The 18,526-nt window shown below is 55.3% G+C and overlaps 1 protein-coding gene across 1 annotated transcript in view; it reads left to right on the forward strand.

Moving 5' to 3' along the window:
- CORO2B (coronin 2B) overlaps nt 1–18,526 on the forward strand; it is a gene marked incomplete at its 5' end in the record, with an annotated part of 48,374 nt that overhangs the window by 16,478 nt on the left and 13,370 nt on the right. Inside the window, one exon of the mRNA XM_082489106.1 lies at nt 7,835–8,035. Coding sequence (XP_082345232.1) covers nt 7,835–8,035 — 201 coding nt within the window. The remainder of the gene's footprint in view (nt 1–7,834; nt 8,036–18,526) is intronic.

Raw genomic sequence — 18,526 nt, forward strand, 5'->3', positions numbered from 1 at the left:
ACCGCTGACCTTTCTGATGGAAAATAACTTCTGCCCAGCGGCTGCCAGGGATGCGCGGGGAACGCCTTGGCTCCGGAGAGGAGAGAGGGGACAATAAGCCCATGCAAAGAGGGGCACAGGAGGAATGAGGGGGTGAGTTTTCAGCTGTCTTTGGTTTTCTTCGTATAAAACTGTGCCTTGACTTTAACTGGAAAGCCCCGCATGGGGAATGCTCTCCGGAACCTCAGCCTGCGCCAGGAGGAGGCAAGAAAAAAGGGAATAATGTGATTTCGGAAAGGCGCTGTCTCCTGGAATGCCACAAAACCCCTCCTGAAAGCCCCATTTTTTCTAGGGGGAAAAAAAAAAAAAAAGTGTTATATTTCCTTTTCCCAACATACTTTTTCAGGCAAATATTTTTTTCTCGCTAGTCAGCCATAACCCTGATACTTAACCACAGACAGAACAATAAGTTGGACAGTCACGATGCAAGAGCACCGGTTTCCTATTAAAAACCTCTCTGAGGCCATGGGGTAACCCAAAGAGCTGCTGTAGGTGCCACAGCCCCCTTGTCACCCCCCAGACGTGCTGCTGGGGGGCACAGCGCGAAGGAGAACGTGCTCCCGCTGCGCCGGGGCTGGGGAGGGGGGTGGGTTTTGCCAACCCCCCCATAACGACTGCTTCCTACAGGTGAAGTCAGAAATTCGTTTCTCGGAAAGCTTTGACGATTGACGCACATTAAACGGCGCTATATATAGGATATACCCTTTTTTTTTTTTTTGGGGGGATTGCAGTCCACTGTGCTGTGTAAGTGCCTATTGCAGCGTTAGGGGCTCTTTGCGCAAGCTCTCCCTCCCCGCTCCTGTTGCCAAGACTCCCGATGCTTGAAAAGATGCATTTAAAAATAAACACATTGAGACAAGAGCTGTGGCCTGCTGCTGCTGGCAGGCAAAGGCTGGAGCTGCCAGCAGACCAGAAAAGCCTCTAAAGCTCTAAAGAAGGGTTGGGTTTTTGCTTCTTGGTTCCTTTTGTTGGGTTTTGGTTTGTTTTTTTTTTTTGTTTTGTTTTTTTTGCAGGCGAAGGGCAGTGCGGTTCCCAGGGGATGTGGGCAGAGCTGGTCCCTGTGGGTTTTGTGCGTGGTGCGGGGACGTGTGGGTCACATCCCTCTGCCCCACGGCATCCTCTCTGCCCGCCTGATGGGGCTGCAGGGGGGCGGGGGGGGTACCAATCCTCCATCCCAGAGAAAAACCTGCAAAATAATTTTATTTTATTTTATTTTATTTTTATTTTAAATGCAATTGCTTCCGAAGCTGCTCTCTGCTGCAAAACTGAACGGCAGCCTGAGACGCTCGCTCAAAAGCCCGTTTCCCCACGCTGCGAGAAGCAGGAGCTCGCGGGGCGCCCAGGACGGGGCAGCTCTGACCCCTCCGCAGCCGCAGGGATGCGTTGCTCCTCGGCCTGGGGGGGGGTCCCTGCCCCCGCTCGGGCGGATGCCTCCGTTTCTTACTCAGCCCTGTGATTCGGGATGCAATATTGCAGCTCCTGGGGTAGGGGGGGGGAAAGAGGGAAGTCAGCTCCCTGCCACCTCCACACTGTCGGAGAGGAAAATTTGCCCGTCCCGTCCCCGGTACGGGGCTGCAGCCGCTCCTCAGCATCATCGCCTTCATCCAGCCCCATCCTATAGGGAACATCTCTCGCTGACCGACCCCCGTTGCACGCTCCTGTCCGTCTTCTCCCCAGATCTGCTTTTGCAGTGGAGCGGGGTCAGAGTAAGATATTAATGCCCCTCCGCAAAGGGGCCGGGGAGCGCGGCGGGCATCACCCGGAGCCGCAAACGCCGGGCTCCTTGCCCATAATATTCCCCCCGGGGTCTTCCCCCGCCTCCTCCGTGTGTTTTCCCCGGGTTTTGAGGAACAGCACCAAAACCGGCGCAACGACGCGCAGAAACAATCCGGCGCTCCTCTGCATTTCTCCTTCAATGAAATATTTTTGCTAAAGGAGGGATGTTTTCCCCCGTCCCCGTCCCCGAGCCGGGGTGCCTGGCTCGGCGCGGATGCCCGGCGGTGGCAGATATCGTTGCTCCGATTACGAAACCTCAATGAGCTGCTTTGTTCTTTTGTTTGGAGCGGAGGAGTGGGACGGCAGCGCCGGCCCTTCCCTCCCCGGGGCTGCCGGGGGGAGCCGGGGAAGGAGAGGAAGGGGAAAGATGATGCTCTGCACTGGCCTGTATCCCTCCTCGGGGCTTCCCGGCGCACCCCTTTTCTGCTAAAACTGTCGTCGCCGAAGAGATTTCCACCTTCCGGCTTGGGATTTTGGGACAACACGCTCTTCCCCTCAAGCATTTAAATAAGTAAAACGTTGCAAAGAGCTTCAAAACGTCGGAGCGGAGCAGAAAATTTCTCTGCTGCTGCTTGTTTCATGAAGTTAATGTTGATACTGAATGTTGTGATTGAGGATGTGATTTATTTTATTGCCTCGCTTCGAAGTGCTTTATAATATCCTCGTTTTTCATGTAAGTTCTGCTCAAGCTAAAACAAGGGAGGAGTTTTGTAATGAAAGGCGAAACCGGAGCTCAAGAATAACGCAGAATGAACCTTGGAAATGGTGGCACATTAGTCCGATTCTGGAGATGGATGGAAACGACTCCACTAAATCAATAATATTTTTTTTAATGCCTCTAAGCTGTTGAGAGTGAGGTGATGGAAAAATAAAAATGCCCATTAGTGTCAGCAGAATGTAGAGAATTACTCAAAAAGTGAGTTTCGTAAAGGTTATATATTGCAGGATTGCAAATGCTCTGGATAATAACTTCCAGAATTGCCGAATGTGGCACATCGCACGGTGACAGGAGCCGGTCCCTCGTTGCCGGGAGTTCGATCTGAGCCGGGGCCGAGACGCCTGAGACTTCATGCAAGTGCACAGGGCAGGCGGCCCCCAGGAGCAAAAATTAGCAGGATTTTCTTTTGTCTTCCAGCATCCCTCGTCTTCCCAGAGATTAGCCGGCAGCAGCACGCCCGTCGGCTGCGGGGTGATGGCTGGAAGCTCCAAGCACCCCTGATTTCACCCCAAATTCCTTTTTTTTTTTTTTTTTCATTTTTCTGTTCTAGAGCAGAAAGGAGGGTGTTCGTAGAGGGGAAATAATTTGCGATGAAAACGATAGGTTCTGAACAGACACGGTTTTGCCAAACTTAAGTCAAAACCCCGCAAATAGCTTGTAAGTGAGGAGACAAAAGTGAAGACATTTGGAACAAAACCCCCAAGAGTTTGAAATGCTGTTCGCTCCCACGGTTGCTGAAATGCAGATGGAGCAAGGGCTTAAATTCAAGGGGAAGACAGCAAATGCAACGCTTCTCGGTAAGTTTTGGGGAAGCTCCCTGTCCCCTGGCACGCGGAGGGTTTGCCACAACGACGCCACCACCGCCAGGTCACGGCCACCTCTCCCCCACACCCCGTGGGACATGGGGCACGTGGGTCTCCACGCGCAAACCCCCGTGCAAAGCCCGCCGTCGCCGGCCCCGTGGGAGGAAGCGAAGGGCAGAGGGGCCGGCGTGGGACCGCGGCTGCGTTGCTTTTTCCAGCCTTTCCTCTCCGGCTTTGTCTCGCCCGAGTCGAGCTCCGTTGGGGAAGGGGCTGTTTTCCTCCCCGGCCGGGAAATACCACCACCACCTGCAAAATACTCGGTGCCGGAGGCTGGGCTGCGTCCCGTCGGTGTCCGAAGCATCCCCGCATCCCCCCTCCTCTCCATCCCTTCCTCGTCTTCAAAAGCCTTCGCTGGCTCAGCCGGGAAATAGGATGTTTGTCCAGCCCCGAACTCCAACGTGGCCCCTCCGAGCCCGGAAACCCCGGGGAGCGAAGGACTCTGCAAAGCGGCACACAGGGAGTGGAAACAAATAAGTAAATAACAAAACTATTTCCCGTTTGAAACTATACCTCTACCCTGGATTGCAGAGCCTGCGGGATAAGAGATTTTCATCCTCCTGGCTAGAAATTTCGACTCGTTTTCAACAGTTTCCCATCACAAAGCGGTGTTTCTTGTGAAACGATGTATTTTGCTGGGAAGAGTTCCCACGTGCAACCCATCGGCAGCCGCGTTTGCAGCGTAAGGGCGGTGCATCACCCTTTGCACGTTGGTTTTTCATTGACTTTCTTCTTCCTCGCATCCTTAAGGTCCCTTGGTGGCCTTGCACGTGGGCTTGTGCTCTTCTCTACATCCTTGGGGAGCAGCCGAGTGCCAGAAAAATCTTTCCAAACGGGACCTATCGTGTCCCCGGCGGCGCTGCCGCAGTCTCAGTGCTGTGGCCACCACGGGCTGCCGGCAGAAGCCAAAGGGCTCCTGCTCCTCCATCTCCTGGATGCTTGGACGCCCCATGAGATGATACTAGCTTCAAAGAGAAGGTTTAAGTATATATAGTGGGGGAAAATAAACAGAGGGATAAATAGTAAAATTAAATGGAAAAAAAAAGCTGGCATCTTTTTGGAAACTCAGAAGTTTTCATGAATCCAGAACTGAAGCACCGCTCACAAAAAGCACCCCAGTGGGATAATGCAATGGGAAACCAGTGATTTTTTTTCTCGGCCAGAGAATATTTCCAGGTTTTCATTTGTAGGCGATGGCTCCCGCAGCCCGGTGGGCTCCACGGGGAAAGGGGTTTGGGCAAAGGGTGGCAGCCCAGGGTGGGCAGATCCCGCCGGAGCCGGCAGCACCTCCACGTGCCAAACCCGGAGGTGTGACACAGCACGGCAGAGCAAGGCGCCGCTTTCCCTGGGATGCTTTCCAGCTGGAAAGCACGGCCTCTGCCAAAGCCATCTGCCGACGGACCAGAGGTGAAGGTGATGTTTCGAAAGCGGACTTTGCCTGCCCGCCCGTCCCCTGAGCACCTCGCTCCGGCAACGGGACAACGCGCCAGCAGGAGCTGAGCAGAGGCTGCCGAGCTTTTTAGTTTTCAAACCAGAATCAACGTTGATGCGTAAGCGTCCCATCAGTTGCTTTTCCCCGCTGCTCCCGCGCTACAGCCCCCTCTCCATCTGAAGGCTGATGCTCCCTGCCGCCGGCGGGGCTGGGACCCCCCCCGAGCCCCCACCGGGCTCTGCGCTCTCCCACGCGGCACGGGAGCTATTTCTGGCATGGGAAAGCCTCCACTGGCTACCAAACCCCAGAAATCTGCAGGAAAGGCCCCGGCCGGGAGCCGCCCACCGCACAATGCCGGCTCTGGGCAGCCCCAAAGGCCTTGCCAGGGATTTTGCCGGCTTTTCCGGGCTGTCTGCATCCCCGGGGCCGCGGGGTGATGTGACGCTGCTTACAGGAAATACGGACTGAGGTTAAAGGAAAGAAACTCTGGATTTCTCCAGTGAAAGAGGCACTTGAGCTTATTGCTTCCTCCCGGCGCGGCGTGGAGCCTTGCCCAGTTTTATGTGGAAGGATAAAAGAAGGAGGGCTGGAAAAAAAGAAAAAGAGGGATGCAGAAGCGCTGAGGTGCTGGAAGCAGCATCGCCCGCGGCTGGGGACCGCGGCGGGTCGGGAGCATCCGTAGCACACGCACGGAGACCCACGTTAAGGGGTAAAAACACGTCTCCGGGATGCTTGGAGCTCGTCTGTGCTGGCGCTTCGTTTGGCAGCGACTTGTGAAGTTGAATTTCTGGATGCAGGAAATATTGGGAGCCCCTTTTCTGCTTACCCCCGTGGGGCAGGAGGGCTTTCCGCAGGGGGGATTCGCGGGTTTTCTCCTGCGTGGGGATACGCTACGAGGCATCTGAAAAGTTTGGTGGGGGAGGGATAGAGCAAATGGCCCTTTTGGTAGAATTTGGGGCTTTTTTTTTTTTTTTTTTGCAATAGGTCCAGAGTAGAGGGGCACAGAAAGCAGAAACGAGAGCAAAGTCAAAGTCGCAGGATCACGGAGCAATTCGAGAGCTTAAAAAACTAGCGAAACACACTTTTGTTCTTTTTCAATATTATAGCAAAATTAATTTCGACATGAAAACCCATCCGTTCAGACAAAGGAAAACGTAGGATTTAGTGAAACTCTTGAAAGCCACTCCTCAAGCTGCGGTCGGGGTGTTTTTCCGTGCCCTGCCTGGCTCCGACCGCTTGGGTAGGTTTGGCACAGATTCACAGCGCGCTGTTGGACGTGAGTCTGCATTTTTTCGGAGCAGAAACTTTTCCAGCCAAAAATGTCTCTCTGCTCTCGTTTTTTTTTTTTTTTTTTTGGGGGGGGGGTGTTAAATCCTCAAGGATCTGTGTCCTTTTTTCCTTGCAGCCTGGGGATTGCCGACAGCGTCACCTCTGTGGCAAACACGCAGCCCTGGTGCTGCCGTGCATCCTCGGAAGGATGCTCCCGGCTGCTGCGCTGCTGGTGGGGTGGAAGACACCGCTGGCGTTTTGGGTGCGATACGGGGTCGAGGCAGCGCAGCGGGATCCTCGCGCAGGACTCTGCCTAGGGGCGGCTTTCCTGCAGGCAGGGCGTCAGACGCCGTGGGGAATATCGGCACAGCGGGGTCTCCGCTCGCACGAGGTCACCGCGACATGTCCCTTTGCCGTCGGCCCTATAACGCACAGCGCAGGCTGTCCCCCTCCGCTGCTCCTCGCTCCGCCTGTTGCCCCACAGCCGGGAGTTAATCCTGCTGTTGGGCTCGCTCGTAAGAGCTAGGGATGGAAACGCTACTGTTTGCGGTCTTAAAGCATTCCCCTTTCAAATTCGGGAGATGCTGCTCAAACGCACCGTGCTCCCAAGCCTGCGCCCGCGGCGTTGAGTTTGGGGCGAAGCGGGGACTCCGTCGGAGTTATTTAGGATCAGAGCAGCCACCGGAGCGTTTCTCTGGTGGTGCCTCCCACTGAGAGATGCTCTCAGCAGATGACCCAGCGTTTAAGTACACACTTATGTGCTTTTGTCAATAGATGCTGGTGATGGAGACGCGAGTGGCTACGAGTCCTCAGGCGTGCAGTTACCGGGTTTGGATAGAGCCGAGTACTTATGTTGCTCTAAGGTGGCTTAAACGCTTATGCTGCTCCGCACACTCAAAGTGCCTTCAATCTTTATAGATTTTATCGTGAACACTTGTGCTACCATAAGGGCTGTTCAAAAGAAGATTGACATGAAAAAAAAAAAAAAAAGCAGTGGTTTGGTTGTTTTTTTTTTTTTTACTTAGAAAAAGCAAAGTAGTGAGGGAGGACATGCAAAAGGGCGCTCGTTTCTGTGCACGCAGCTGCGGCCCTTGGACTTGCTATGGAGAAGCGGGATGAGCTGGGGGACCTCAGGATCTCTGGTCCACCAGGACCGGCTAGCGGGATCCCTGGGAGCATCTCACTCTTGGGAGCGTCTCACTGGTGGGAGCGATGGGAGCCGGCCTGCGGTACGCGCTCCCGCGATGCTGCGGGTTCATCCACGCAGGGAGACCCAGGCAAAATAGGCTGAGACAGCTCAACACAACGTGTGCCAGCTCTCCGGGGCTCACTCCTTGCCTAAGTGCTCTTACCCTGCCCTGCTGCATGCTTTCGCGGGGTCCAGACCCATCCATTTCCAAGTCATCGCATTAAAAGCCTTAATTCATTTGTCATATGCACATGAAGTAGTCGTGCTGTGTGTTCTCGATAAGCCGTTCATGCTGAAAAGGAGATCGGCTTAAATTTTGCAACAGCAGAGAGAGCCTTTTAATGCCTTTCGTGAGTTGTACCTTTGCACCAGGGAGACGCCGTACGTTTTTTTCAAGGGCGGTGTATTCGCAGGTCTGGGCTGCGCCGACACGGCTGCGCCTCGCTGGGCAAAATCCCAACTGCGGCACGGGCTGGAAATCGGAAAGCAACCGGGGAACAGCCCCGGTGGGGTATTTTGGGAAGGCTAAGCGCTCTGTGTTTGCCCAGCAGATGTCATGGCGCCCGCAGTACCGCAGCTCCAAGTTTCGGAACGTCTACGGGAAGGTGGCGAGCCGGGAGCACTGCTTCGATGGCATCCCCATCACCAAGAACGTCCACGACAACCACTTCTGCGCCGTCAATGCCCGCTTCCTCGCCATCGTGACAGAGAGCGCCGGCGGGGGCTCCTTCCTCGTCATCCCCCTCGAGCAGGTAGGAGGTTTGGCCCCGGCGGAGGTGACTCCGATTTGGAGCCGGTCCCTAAGCGCGGGTGTGTGGATGCACGCTCCATCCCGGGAATACCCTCCTGCAGCGGGATGCATCGAAGCCTCCGCTGTCCTTAACCGTTTGGGTTTTTTTTTTTTTTTTGCGCGCGGGGAAGGGAGGATTTACAGCTGCCTTAGTGAATTGGGTTTTTTTTTTTTCTTTAAGAAGAAAATGAAACATTTGTTAAAAGCTTCTCTTCGCTCTGGCGTTTTTGGCATCTCTCAGTCAGCACGTGGCGGGCAGGGCGGGCGCTGGGCGCATCTCCATCCTGCCCCTCGGCAGCGGCGGAGGCCGCTGGGGTTTGTGACGCCGGTATGTCACCCAGACGGCTCCCGCAAAGTCCCTGTGGAGCCCCTCCTCCTGCCGAGCAGGCAGCAGTCCTTGCCCTTTCTTTGAGCGCGTCCGTATAATCTCAGCCCTCAAATTTCACACCCTGAGACGGAGCGCACGGCTGCGAAGTGGCACTGCGCTGTGGCAAAACCCCAGGGGCTCTTGCTTTGTGCCCTCTGGCGGATGCCACCTCGTGTAAGATTTATTTAGAAGAGGCCATCCCCAAGCCGTAGCCCCTTACCCGGGAGCCGTGTGCTGTGCTCTGGGCTTCGGTTTGCGGCTGTGCCCACGGGAGGAGCGGCGTGTGCACCTCTGCACCGTCAATCCCGTTTGCAGCGCGCATCCTTCCTCCCCCCCGCGCTGGGCTTCTGCCTCCCCAGCTGAGACTTTCCCCAGCTCTTTGCACGAGCACCCACGTGAACCCGCACCTCTCGTGCTCACGCAAGTCGACGTTCCCGGAAATTCAGCTGATGCTGCAGAAGTTGCCCCCGGGGGATCCCACTCGGAGCGCCCGGCAGACGCAGAGCTGTGTCTCTTGGAGGAAAAGCTGTGCAGAAGCGACCTTGAACATGAAATAAATATTACCTTCTCTTTTTTCCTGAACCCGGGGGCGCCCGGCACTGCCGCGGGGTACCACGGTTGCACTGATGCTGCTTCTCTCCTGCTGGTGCTCCAGCGTGTGGACCGGCAGCTCCGAACTGATACCCGCAGCCCGTCCCTGGGCATCCTGCCCTCGCCCCACGGCTCTTGGGCTGCGGGAGGGGCCACGGGGCTCCGAGTCGCTCATTCTGGGGCGCATCTTTGACATCGGAGGAGCTGCGCTCACTGCCCTTAAGGATGCACCGTGTAACGCGAAGACACACCGCGTGTGAAGACACGTGACGTGGATGGGGAGAAGGTGTTTGTCTCTCAGGCCGCCAAACCCACCGGGATTTCCAGCGGGGAGGGGAAACTGGCCAAGCCGGCCGCGGGGGGATGGAGGAGCGCTCCCCTCCGGGCCCCTCCGCACCCCCTCTCCCCACACCCTGGCGTTCCTCTTAGGCATTTTCCCCGTGTAACGTTCCCATCTCTTCTGAGTTTCTCTTTAATTCCTGGAGTAGAATCAGCTACAGATGGAAGAAATTATAATCAGCGTTTTAATTGCAGCGCGCAGCTTGACTCCTATTAATATTCGAAAAACCGGGAGCTTTGTCTGAGCACTCGGAGCGCTCCAGCCTCCATCTCTGCCTCCCTCCCCGTGCCGCCGAGCTGGGAGGATGCCCGTCCGCACACCGCTCGCTCCTCGTCCTAAATCCTGAGCTAATAACCAGCATTGCCAGCAAATTACCCTTTTGGTTTTTTTTGGCAAACGTAGTCCGGTCCCAGCAGGATGAGAGCAGAGGGAGCGCGACACCGTTTGCAACCTGTTCCGAAGGGATGGCCGGCCCCGTGTGGAAATCCTGGCAATATCACACCCAATAAATCCCCGCCGGAGCAGACCTTGGCACTCCGTGTCAACTGGCTGCACACGCCTTTGTACAATCTAATCATTTCTTCTCATTTTCTTTTTCTTTTTTTCTTTTTTTTTTTTTTTTTTTTTTCAAATAGGGACTGATTAGCTCATTAAGAGTAAACTAATTTTCTTTGGAAATCAGCAGCCCTCTAATTAATTGGCATCCATATTTAGCCGAACATAATTAAGGTAACCTAGATACTGCAGATCTACTCAGGACTTGATTTGCTGCCATTTTTTTAAATTTTTTTTTATTTTTATTTTTATTTTTTTACATATCTGCCCTCTGTTCTGCTCAGAAATGTTCACCAGAAACCTCTCTGCTTTATGCTTCGAGCGACAATGCATTTGCATACGCTGGGCCATATGTTCCTCTGCCTGCGCGTCAGGCGTGCTGGTCCCTCGCGCGGTTACGTAGCGATCGAGGGGACGCGCAACCCGCGTAGGTTGGAAAGACGCAGCACGGCCGCCTTTTGTTCCCCCGTCCTCCCCAAGCTGCAGCAGAGCTGGGGCAGCGTCCCAAATTCTGGAGACCACTGGGAACCGGCCTCTCCCCAGCACCGCGAAGGTTTTGAGCTGTAAATACCCCTGGAGAGCGGGCGAAGGAGAGCGTGCGTGCCCATGCTGGGTCTGGGGCTCGAGGAGATGATTTGCTCCCCAAACCGTAGCGACAGGAGGATTCAGTCCGCGCTTCAGAGCCTGGAGAGAGTCCAGCGGAGGGCTACGGAGGTGGTCAAGGGAGCGGAGCACCTCTCTGCTGAGGAAAGGCTGAGAGCCCTGGGGCTGTTCAGCCTGGAGAGGAGATGGCTGAGAGGGGATCTCATCGACACTTATCAATATCTAAAGGGTGGGTGGCAAGAGGACGGGGCCAGGCTCTTTTTGGTGGTGCCCAGTGACACCAGGGGCAATGGGCACAAACTGGAACACGGGAAATTCTGTCTGACCACGAGGAACAACTTCTTTATTGTGAGGGTGTCGGAGCACTGGCACAGGCTGCCCAGAGAGGTGGTGGTCTCCTTCTCTGGAGACATTCCAAACCCGCCTGGACACGTTCCTGTCCAACCTGCTGTAGGTGACCCTGCTCTGGCAGGGGGGTTGGACGAGATGATCTCCAGAGGTCCCTTCCGCCCCTCACCAGTCTGTGATAGGGCCCTGGAGATGCTGGGAGGGCTGGAGCCCCTCTGCTGGGAGGACAGGCTGGGAGAGGTGGGGGGGTCAGCCTGGAGAAGAGAAGGCTCTGCGGAGACCTCAGAGCCCCTTCCACTGCCTAAAGGGGCTCCAGGAGAGCCGGGGAGGGACTTTTTCCAAGGGCACGGAGTGATAGGAGGAGGGGGAACGGCTTCAGACTGGAAGAGGGCAGATTGAGATGAGATGTGAGGAAGAAATGTGTCCCCGTGCGGGCGGTGAGCCCCTGGCGCAGGGTGCCCCGAGGAGCTGTGGCTGCCCCATCCCTGGAGGGGTTCAAGGCCGGGTTGGACGGGGCTGGGAGCAGCCTGGGCTGGGGGGAGGGGGCCCTGCCCGGGGCAGGGGGGGAAATAGGTGGTCTTCAAGGTCCCTTCCAACCCAAACCATGTGATTCAGCTGAAAGGGAGAGGAGATGACATCAAAAATGGGCATTTTGAGTCAACAATAACCCAGCCTGGGTTGAGGTCTATCATCATGAGCAAAATCAAGTCCTGCTTGGTTGCTGCAATTCTGCAGAAAAGCAGCTCAGTACAATTCCATCCCTGTTTGTGTTCCAGCACAGACCACGCTTCTGCTCCATCTGCTCCGGACACACTCCAGGCTCCGGCCGTCCCCCATGTCCCTCATCCTCTCCGCCTTGTGAAGGGATGTGTGGACAGAGAAGGGCTGTGAAATTATAGGAAAGCCAGGATTTGGGCTCTGTTCTTAAAAAATCTGTGCAAACACCCCAGAAACATCAGGAATGGTGTGGCTACATTTTTACAGCAGATAAATGTGCTTCATTGGGAGAATCTGAAGCGTCGCATTTTGCAGCCCAAGCAGCAGCGTTTTCCCCGGGGCTGCACATCCCTTAACGCCAACACTGAAATCCGGCATGGCCACCAACATCATCATCAATGGCACAAAGTCGCCCACGGAGGAGCCTTCGCCTCTTCTGGGCTTTCAAACGCTCCGGGATGTGTTTCGTGGCAGTTCCAGGCTTTTATCGGTGGCGATGAAGCGTTTCTGTTCCTCTGAAAGGAAAGCCACTGCTCTCACACCCAGTTGTGACCCCAGAGCCGGGATGGGGCCGTGCAGCCCCGGGACCACCCCCTCACAGGGGGATTCCATCCCTGATCCATCACCTTCAGCTTCGGTCTGTTTAGTCTCCCAAACTCTTTAGCCTTATCCAAATGCGTGGGGAACCCGGGGGAAGGGACAAAATACACGGTGCTTTTTGAAGATACTGTATTTGCAGCCCTGAAGTGTGAGAGCTGCGCTGCCCCCATCCCCGTCCCCGTCCCAGGGCCACGACAGCTTTTGGAAACAGTTATTCAATCAAAAAATAAACCGGCGTGTTTGTGCAGCTCACCTGCAACAGCCAGCTCCAAGGCAGCTTGGAGGATCCCTGTTTTGGCCAAAGCAGTTGGGGAAAACCAATCTTCATCAGTCTGTGGATCTATTTCAGCTGTGCCTGATTTAGTTGGTGTCATATAAACAGGGCTGGGGGGGAGGAGAGGGGCTGGGTGTTGTGGTGTGGGGATGCTGCGGGGGCCCCTTAAGGTAAGCAGTGTAAGGCGGAGGGTGGTTGGCATCGCTCAGGCTGCGATGGGAGGATTTTTGTTTCTGTAGGGGAGGAAGACAGCTTGTTTTCCACTGCCGGACAATGTTATCTGCCTGTGCGCCTGAAGGAAGCAGCAAGCAGGAAGGGGGAGTCTCTGTTTACACGTCGGAAGCTGAAGTCCAAAGCTGTTGTGTGTGCCAGCGCTGCCTGTGGTAGTGGTGGTTGGTTGTGTGTGAGCCGCTCCGGCTGCCCGTGGTGTGGGGCTGAGTGTGGGGCAGGTCCCTCACCCCACTGCGGGCAGGGCTGTCTCGCTGCTGGTGGTGGATGGTGGTGAGCAGGGGGTCCCGGGGGGGCTGAGCCCCTCTATGTCCTTGTGGGGTGCCCCTTGCTGCTGCTGTGGGGGCTCCGTATGAGCCCCCTCCACCTGCTGGCCACGCTCTGCTTGATGCCCCCCAGGATGCCACTGGCCTTCTTGGCCACCAGGGCACATTGCTGGCTCGTGGGCATCCTGTTGGCCCCCAGGACTCCCAGGTCCCTCTCCCCAGAGCTGCTCTCCAGCAGGTCACCCCCCGACCTGTACCGCTGCGTGGGGCGATCCCTCCCCAGGTGAGGCGGGATGTGCTTTTAGGTATTGCCTGTCCCTTCCCCAGCACAGGGGGCTGCAAGGGAGGAGCAGCCCCTCTGTCAGCAGGAGCAGTGCCACTGTCCCTCGTCAGCGTGGGATTAGTGGCAATGACCTGCGTGGGTGCCCCCCCGCCAGCTGCGTGCCAGGGTGGCAGCTGGCAAGCGGGAGGAGTGGGCTGCGTGCCCCAGGCAGCCTTGCCCTGGCTCCGGGATGGCTTTGCCTTTGGCTCAAGGTCCTGGTGGCATCTGCTCTGCCTGTGTGCTTGTGGCATCGCCCGAGGGACCCCTGTGCACCCCTCTGAGGGGACACCTGCTTGCCGGGACAGGGCAGAGAACGGGCCAGCTCATCACACAGCTGCTCTCCGTGCTTCTCGGGGCTGCTGTGCTTCAAAGCGCCGGGAGGTTTTCTGCAGGGAAAAAAAAGATACCGAATTTTCTCTCTTTCTCTGTGCAGTGAACCAGTTTTCATGTCCTTGGAGCTCTTCTACCTTTAAACTCGGGATGCAGGGGACTGTCTTGGTCTATGCTATGGGTTTTTTTTGTTGTTTTCTGTGAATTTTTCTCTATCTGCTTTTAGTCTGTGGGAGACGTCTTCTTTAACCTAGAGTTGGCTGGAAAAAAAAAACAACAAAAAACAAAGACCTGAGGCGTACAAAAAAAGCTGTCACTTCAGCATTACTGTTCCATGCTGGAGCACAATCTGATGTCCCTGCACTTATCAAGGAGATAATGGGAGAGCAGCTGTGGGAAGCCCAGTCCTGGGAATCTGCACGGTTTGAAGCACCTGGATCAGTCAAAAAGTGTCAGTGTGAAATTTTCGCGCTGCTCGGGGAGCTGGTGGTGGATCAGAGGAGGGGGGGAAAAAAGGTTTGAAAACGCAGATCCTTGGGCCAGCAGGAGCTTGGGAGGGGGAGATCTGGATTTTTGCCCCCATTAATTCTTCTGGGTTGGCAGCGAAGCCTGGGGGGGGGGAGGGAGGGCTCGGCTTTGCCTGGGCCAGCGCAGCGCAGCCCTGCCTGCCCCCTCTGCCGGCTGAAGCGGAGAGAAACCCCGTCCTCACCGGGGAAAAGTGGCTTTTTGTTACCAGTAAACATGGATTTATTTTTAACGTTCCATAATCCAATTTAACAGAGACATTATACGGGCTTTTGTCTTTTTAATTAACAAGCTTGAGCCTGGCTACTGCTTTTATGGCGCAGATGAATACCTCTGCGGCAAAGCTTCGGGGTTTTAATCTGTGCAAATTGTTTGTCGAAAGCTGCTGCGCGCATCGCTTTGCTGGTTTGAGGGCTCTGTGGGTCCGGTGTGGCTGGAGAAGCTCTGCTGATGGTTGCCCCAAGCGCAGGCAGCCGGGGGAGAAGGGGGGTGGGTGGGTGGGTGGAGGGGCTTACAACCCACGGTATTTATATTTAATTTAACAGTATTTCTATCCATATAAGAGGAATAACTGATATTGAAACCTTCATCCTGCCAAAAATGGCATTAATCAACGCTGATTTCTTCTCCTGCTTTAGGATTTGCATGGTTTGGTGGTATAACAAAAAGAGTAACTGAGTCATCTATAAATCAGTGCAGGTGTTGTTTTTTTTTTTTATGGCAAGTAACCTGGTAAATCCGGGACTCTGTTCATCCCAAAGCACCCCCGAACACGGAGTTTGCCGGAGACAGTGATGGCATCATCACTCCTGGGGAAACTGAGGCACGGAGACTTGTGATGTTTGCTCAAGGAGCACGGCACGCGGGCTGCGGCGGGGATGCCGTCCGCCTGCACTGGTGCTGGAGCAGCTCCTGCCAGGGCAGGGGACGGCTGAGCGCGCTTGCTCTACAGAGGGTGGTGGCTAAACCCCGCTGGGACTGCAGCCTTTCCCGCTTTCCCCTTCTCCCCCCATCCCCATGGCGGGGCTTTGCTGGGGAAGGTGCCTGCAGACCCGAGGGGGTGGGAGATGCACAGGCAATAAAAGCCACAGGGCTAAGCAGAAATCCTGCCCGGCTCTGCATGCCCCTGTGTATTTCCATGCTTGTTTGTTTTGGTTTTGTTTTTTTAAAAAAAAAAAATCTCATATGATGTTTTAGCAGGTGCTGAAGGATGCACAGAGCGCATCTCCATCTCCCTCCCCTCCTGGTTTGAATTTCCCAGGTGTTACCGGCTGGGAAAAGGGGCGGCAGTTCTCGCTCATGGTGGTGTTTTCCTGGAGGTGCACATCTGGCTTTAAACAGCTTCTTCGCTCGAAGGTGCCAGAATATGAGCTGAGCTTTTATAATTTGTTTACTCGAAAGCTGGCTCGTGGCTTAGTGTTTTCCTTACTGCTCTCATTCACAAGAGCAGTCAGGAAGCTTGACAGTGTGTTCACAACAACCAGCTTACTCTCTGCAGGACGCAGAAGCACATTCAGACCTTTCCAGTGCCTGGAATTGATGTTGAATAATAGCGTTGCTTGCATGCATGGATTTCTTTGGGTTTTGTTTGTTGTTTTGTGAGTTTGGTTTTTTGTTGCCATGGATGTATGTTACTGAGAATCCCTGGACCGCCTTCCAGTCAGGTCAGTTGTGTGCCCCATCCCTCCCAGGGGATGATCCTGCTGGGAACACCTGTGGTGGCCCAATCTCCTTGCCCTTGGCTGCCTCTGGCCAAAATGGGGCTGTTTAATCGCTCCCGTCTGGGTGGTTGGCATCTGCTGGAGGCTGGATGTGTGTCCTGGCAGAAGGGATGCTGCTGGGGAGAGCAGAAAAGGTTGGAGAAAGGCTTGAGGCATCTGTCTTTGTATTTATTCAGTTGTTGGAGAGGAACGTCTCCAGTAGCAGCGTCCTTCCACCTGCACGTGGGAATTTCCTTGGGGAATTATTTGTGCAGCTGCACAAGTGACTGGGGGCAGCAGGTCCTGTCTCTTGGTGCAACACCTCCGCTGCCCGTGACTCGTCCTCCCGCATTCCAGCTCTCGCCGCTCTTTGCCTAAGTAGCCACGTGTCGCAGACGCGATGCCCGGCTGTGCCTGGAGCCCTCCCCTTGCCTCCCCCTGCCCACGGGCTCTCAGCCCGGGCCGGTCCCTGCTGCTGCATGGGGACATGTGCAGCCACATGGTGGCAATGGGTTCTCTGGGTCCCTGCCAAGGGTTGGTCCATTTTCTCTCCCGCTTGTGCTGGTTCCGTTTGACTTGGTTCCTAATGATGACCAGTTAACCTGCAATGACCTTCCCTTGTACCGAAATCAGCCAGGGATCTGCCCCGGGTCAGGGAAATCGGTGCGATTTCCTCCTCTTTGGTTCTTGAGGAGGAGAGACCTTCTTTAAAAAGACGGCAGTAAATACATTTACTCTTAATCTCGGCCACTGGAGACTTGTGCGTACTCGAGGATTTCCTGGGAAACCCTGTAAATCCCCTACGGCTCAGGCGGCGCTTCCCTGATCCCCCTCTAAACGCTAATAAGGGATCAGGGAGCGTGTGGGGGAAGCTGCTGGGTGGGGAAGGGTGGCCTGGATGGTCCCCGGGGCTGGTGGTGGGGTGATTCTTCCTCAGGGAGGTTCCTCACCCAGGGACGGGTGCCGGAGGTGCCGGCGTCGCTGCCGGATTGATGCTGCTATGGTTTCTGTGAAGTTTTCCGTGCACGATTGGTTTGAGGGTAGAGTTGAATAAAGGTTTTCACCACGTCTGTAGCTCTTTATCGGGAACATGAGGATTTGGAAAGGTTATGGGTTTGTGTTTCCAGGGAAGGTGGTGACAAGCAGGTTTTATGAAACACATATATTAAAATGATTTCTCTGAGCTTCCTCCTGGTTTGTTGCAAAGCGAGTGCAGATTCCTGCCATCAGGAGACTGGAGCTTGAGCTGCTTAGAGGGTCTGAGGAGATAACGCTTCTCATCCCCTGAGTCTGATGATGATGATGGCCAAGAAGTTCACTGGGATGGACTCTGATATCGAAATTGCTTGTGAGCTTAGAGTGCTTAAAAGTGATGCTTCTGAGAACACAGAGGCTTTGCTCCTGGGGATGGTGTTCCCCTTCTGGGGGCAGTCCGACCTCCTGGGGCCGTGCATCCATCTCTCCTGGGCTCTGCCCTCGCTGCTGTTCCAGCCGTTCCCAGGGGAGGGCTTCTGTCTTGGTCACCAAGCAGCAAAATAACTGAATTCAACCAGCTTAAAAAAATTCATTGTCCTCTCTTCCCTTCCTCCCTGAGCCGTAACACAAATAACTTTCTCCTTTTCAAGTGCTCCTAATTGCTCCAGCAAAGGGAGGGCTTTGAGGGGCTCAGGTTCATAGAATCACAGAATGGTTTGGGTTGGAAGGGACCTTGAACACCACCCAGTGCCACCCCTGCCCCGGGCAGGGCCCCCTCCCCCAGCCCAGGCTGCTCCCAGCCCCGTCCAACCCGGCCTTGAACCCCTCCAGGGATGGGGCAGCCACAGCTCCTCGGGGCACCCTGCGCCAGGGGCTCACCGCCCGCACGGGGACACATTTCTCCCTCACATCTCATCTCAATCTGCCCTCTTCCAGTCTGAAGCCATTCCCCCTCGTTCTATCACTCCGTGCCCTTGGAAAAAGTCCCTCCCCGGCTCTCCTGGAGCCCCTTTAGGCACTGGAAGGGTCTCCCCAGAGCCTTCTCTTCTCCAGGCTGACCCCCCACCTCTCCCAGCCTGTCCTCCCAGCAGAGGGGCTCCAGCCCTCCCAGCATCTCCGGGGCCTCCTCTGGCCCCGCTCCAGCAGGTCCAAAAGTTGCTGGAAGATTTGCTCCTTCCAGTCCCGTGCTGTGGGAAACGTCAGCGCTGCTGGAGCCCGGCAAGCCGCGGCGGGCTCTCGCTGAAGGGACGGTATGTGGGTCACCGAGCTTCCCCTCGGCGGGGGTCAGGGATCCCGCGATTAGGATTCACTGCGGCTTAATGCACGGCTGCTGGCGAGGTGCCTCCAAGAATAACTAAATGGGAAGCTATGGCGTGAATCCTTGATTTATTTTTTTTATTATTATTATTTATTTCACTTATTTGGCTCCTTCTCCTCTTCCCGGTGCCCTGGGCACGGGCACAACCCGCCTCTGCTCTTGCCCGAGGGCCGTCCCTTTGCTGCGGACGCCGTGGCAGCTCCTGCACACCGACTGCCTTCAACTAATTTTGATCGAAACTCTTGATTTCTTGGGCAGAAGCTATCCCTCGTAAGCAAAGTGTGTTTTGCCCTCTTGAAAGCCTAATGGGTTGCGACAAAACCCATCAAATCTACTTCGCAAAGGAAATCGCTCGTCTAGTTGCTCAAAATTAAAGTTAAAAGGTCTGTCCGCC

This window comes from Vanellus vanellus, assembly GCF_965231255.1.
Source record: "Vanellus vanellus genome assembly, chromosome: 11".
Lineage (NCBI taxonomy): Eukaryota > Metazoa > Chordata > Aves > Charadriiformes > Charadriidae > Vanellus > Vanellus vanellus.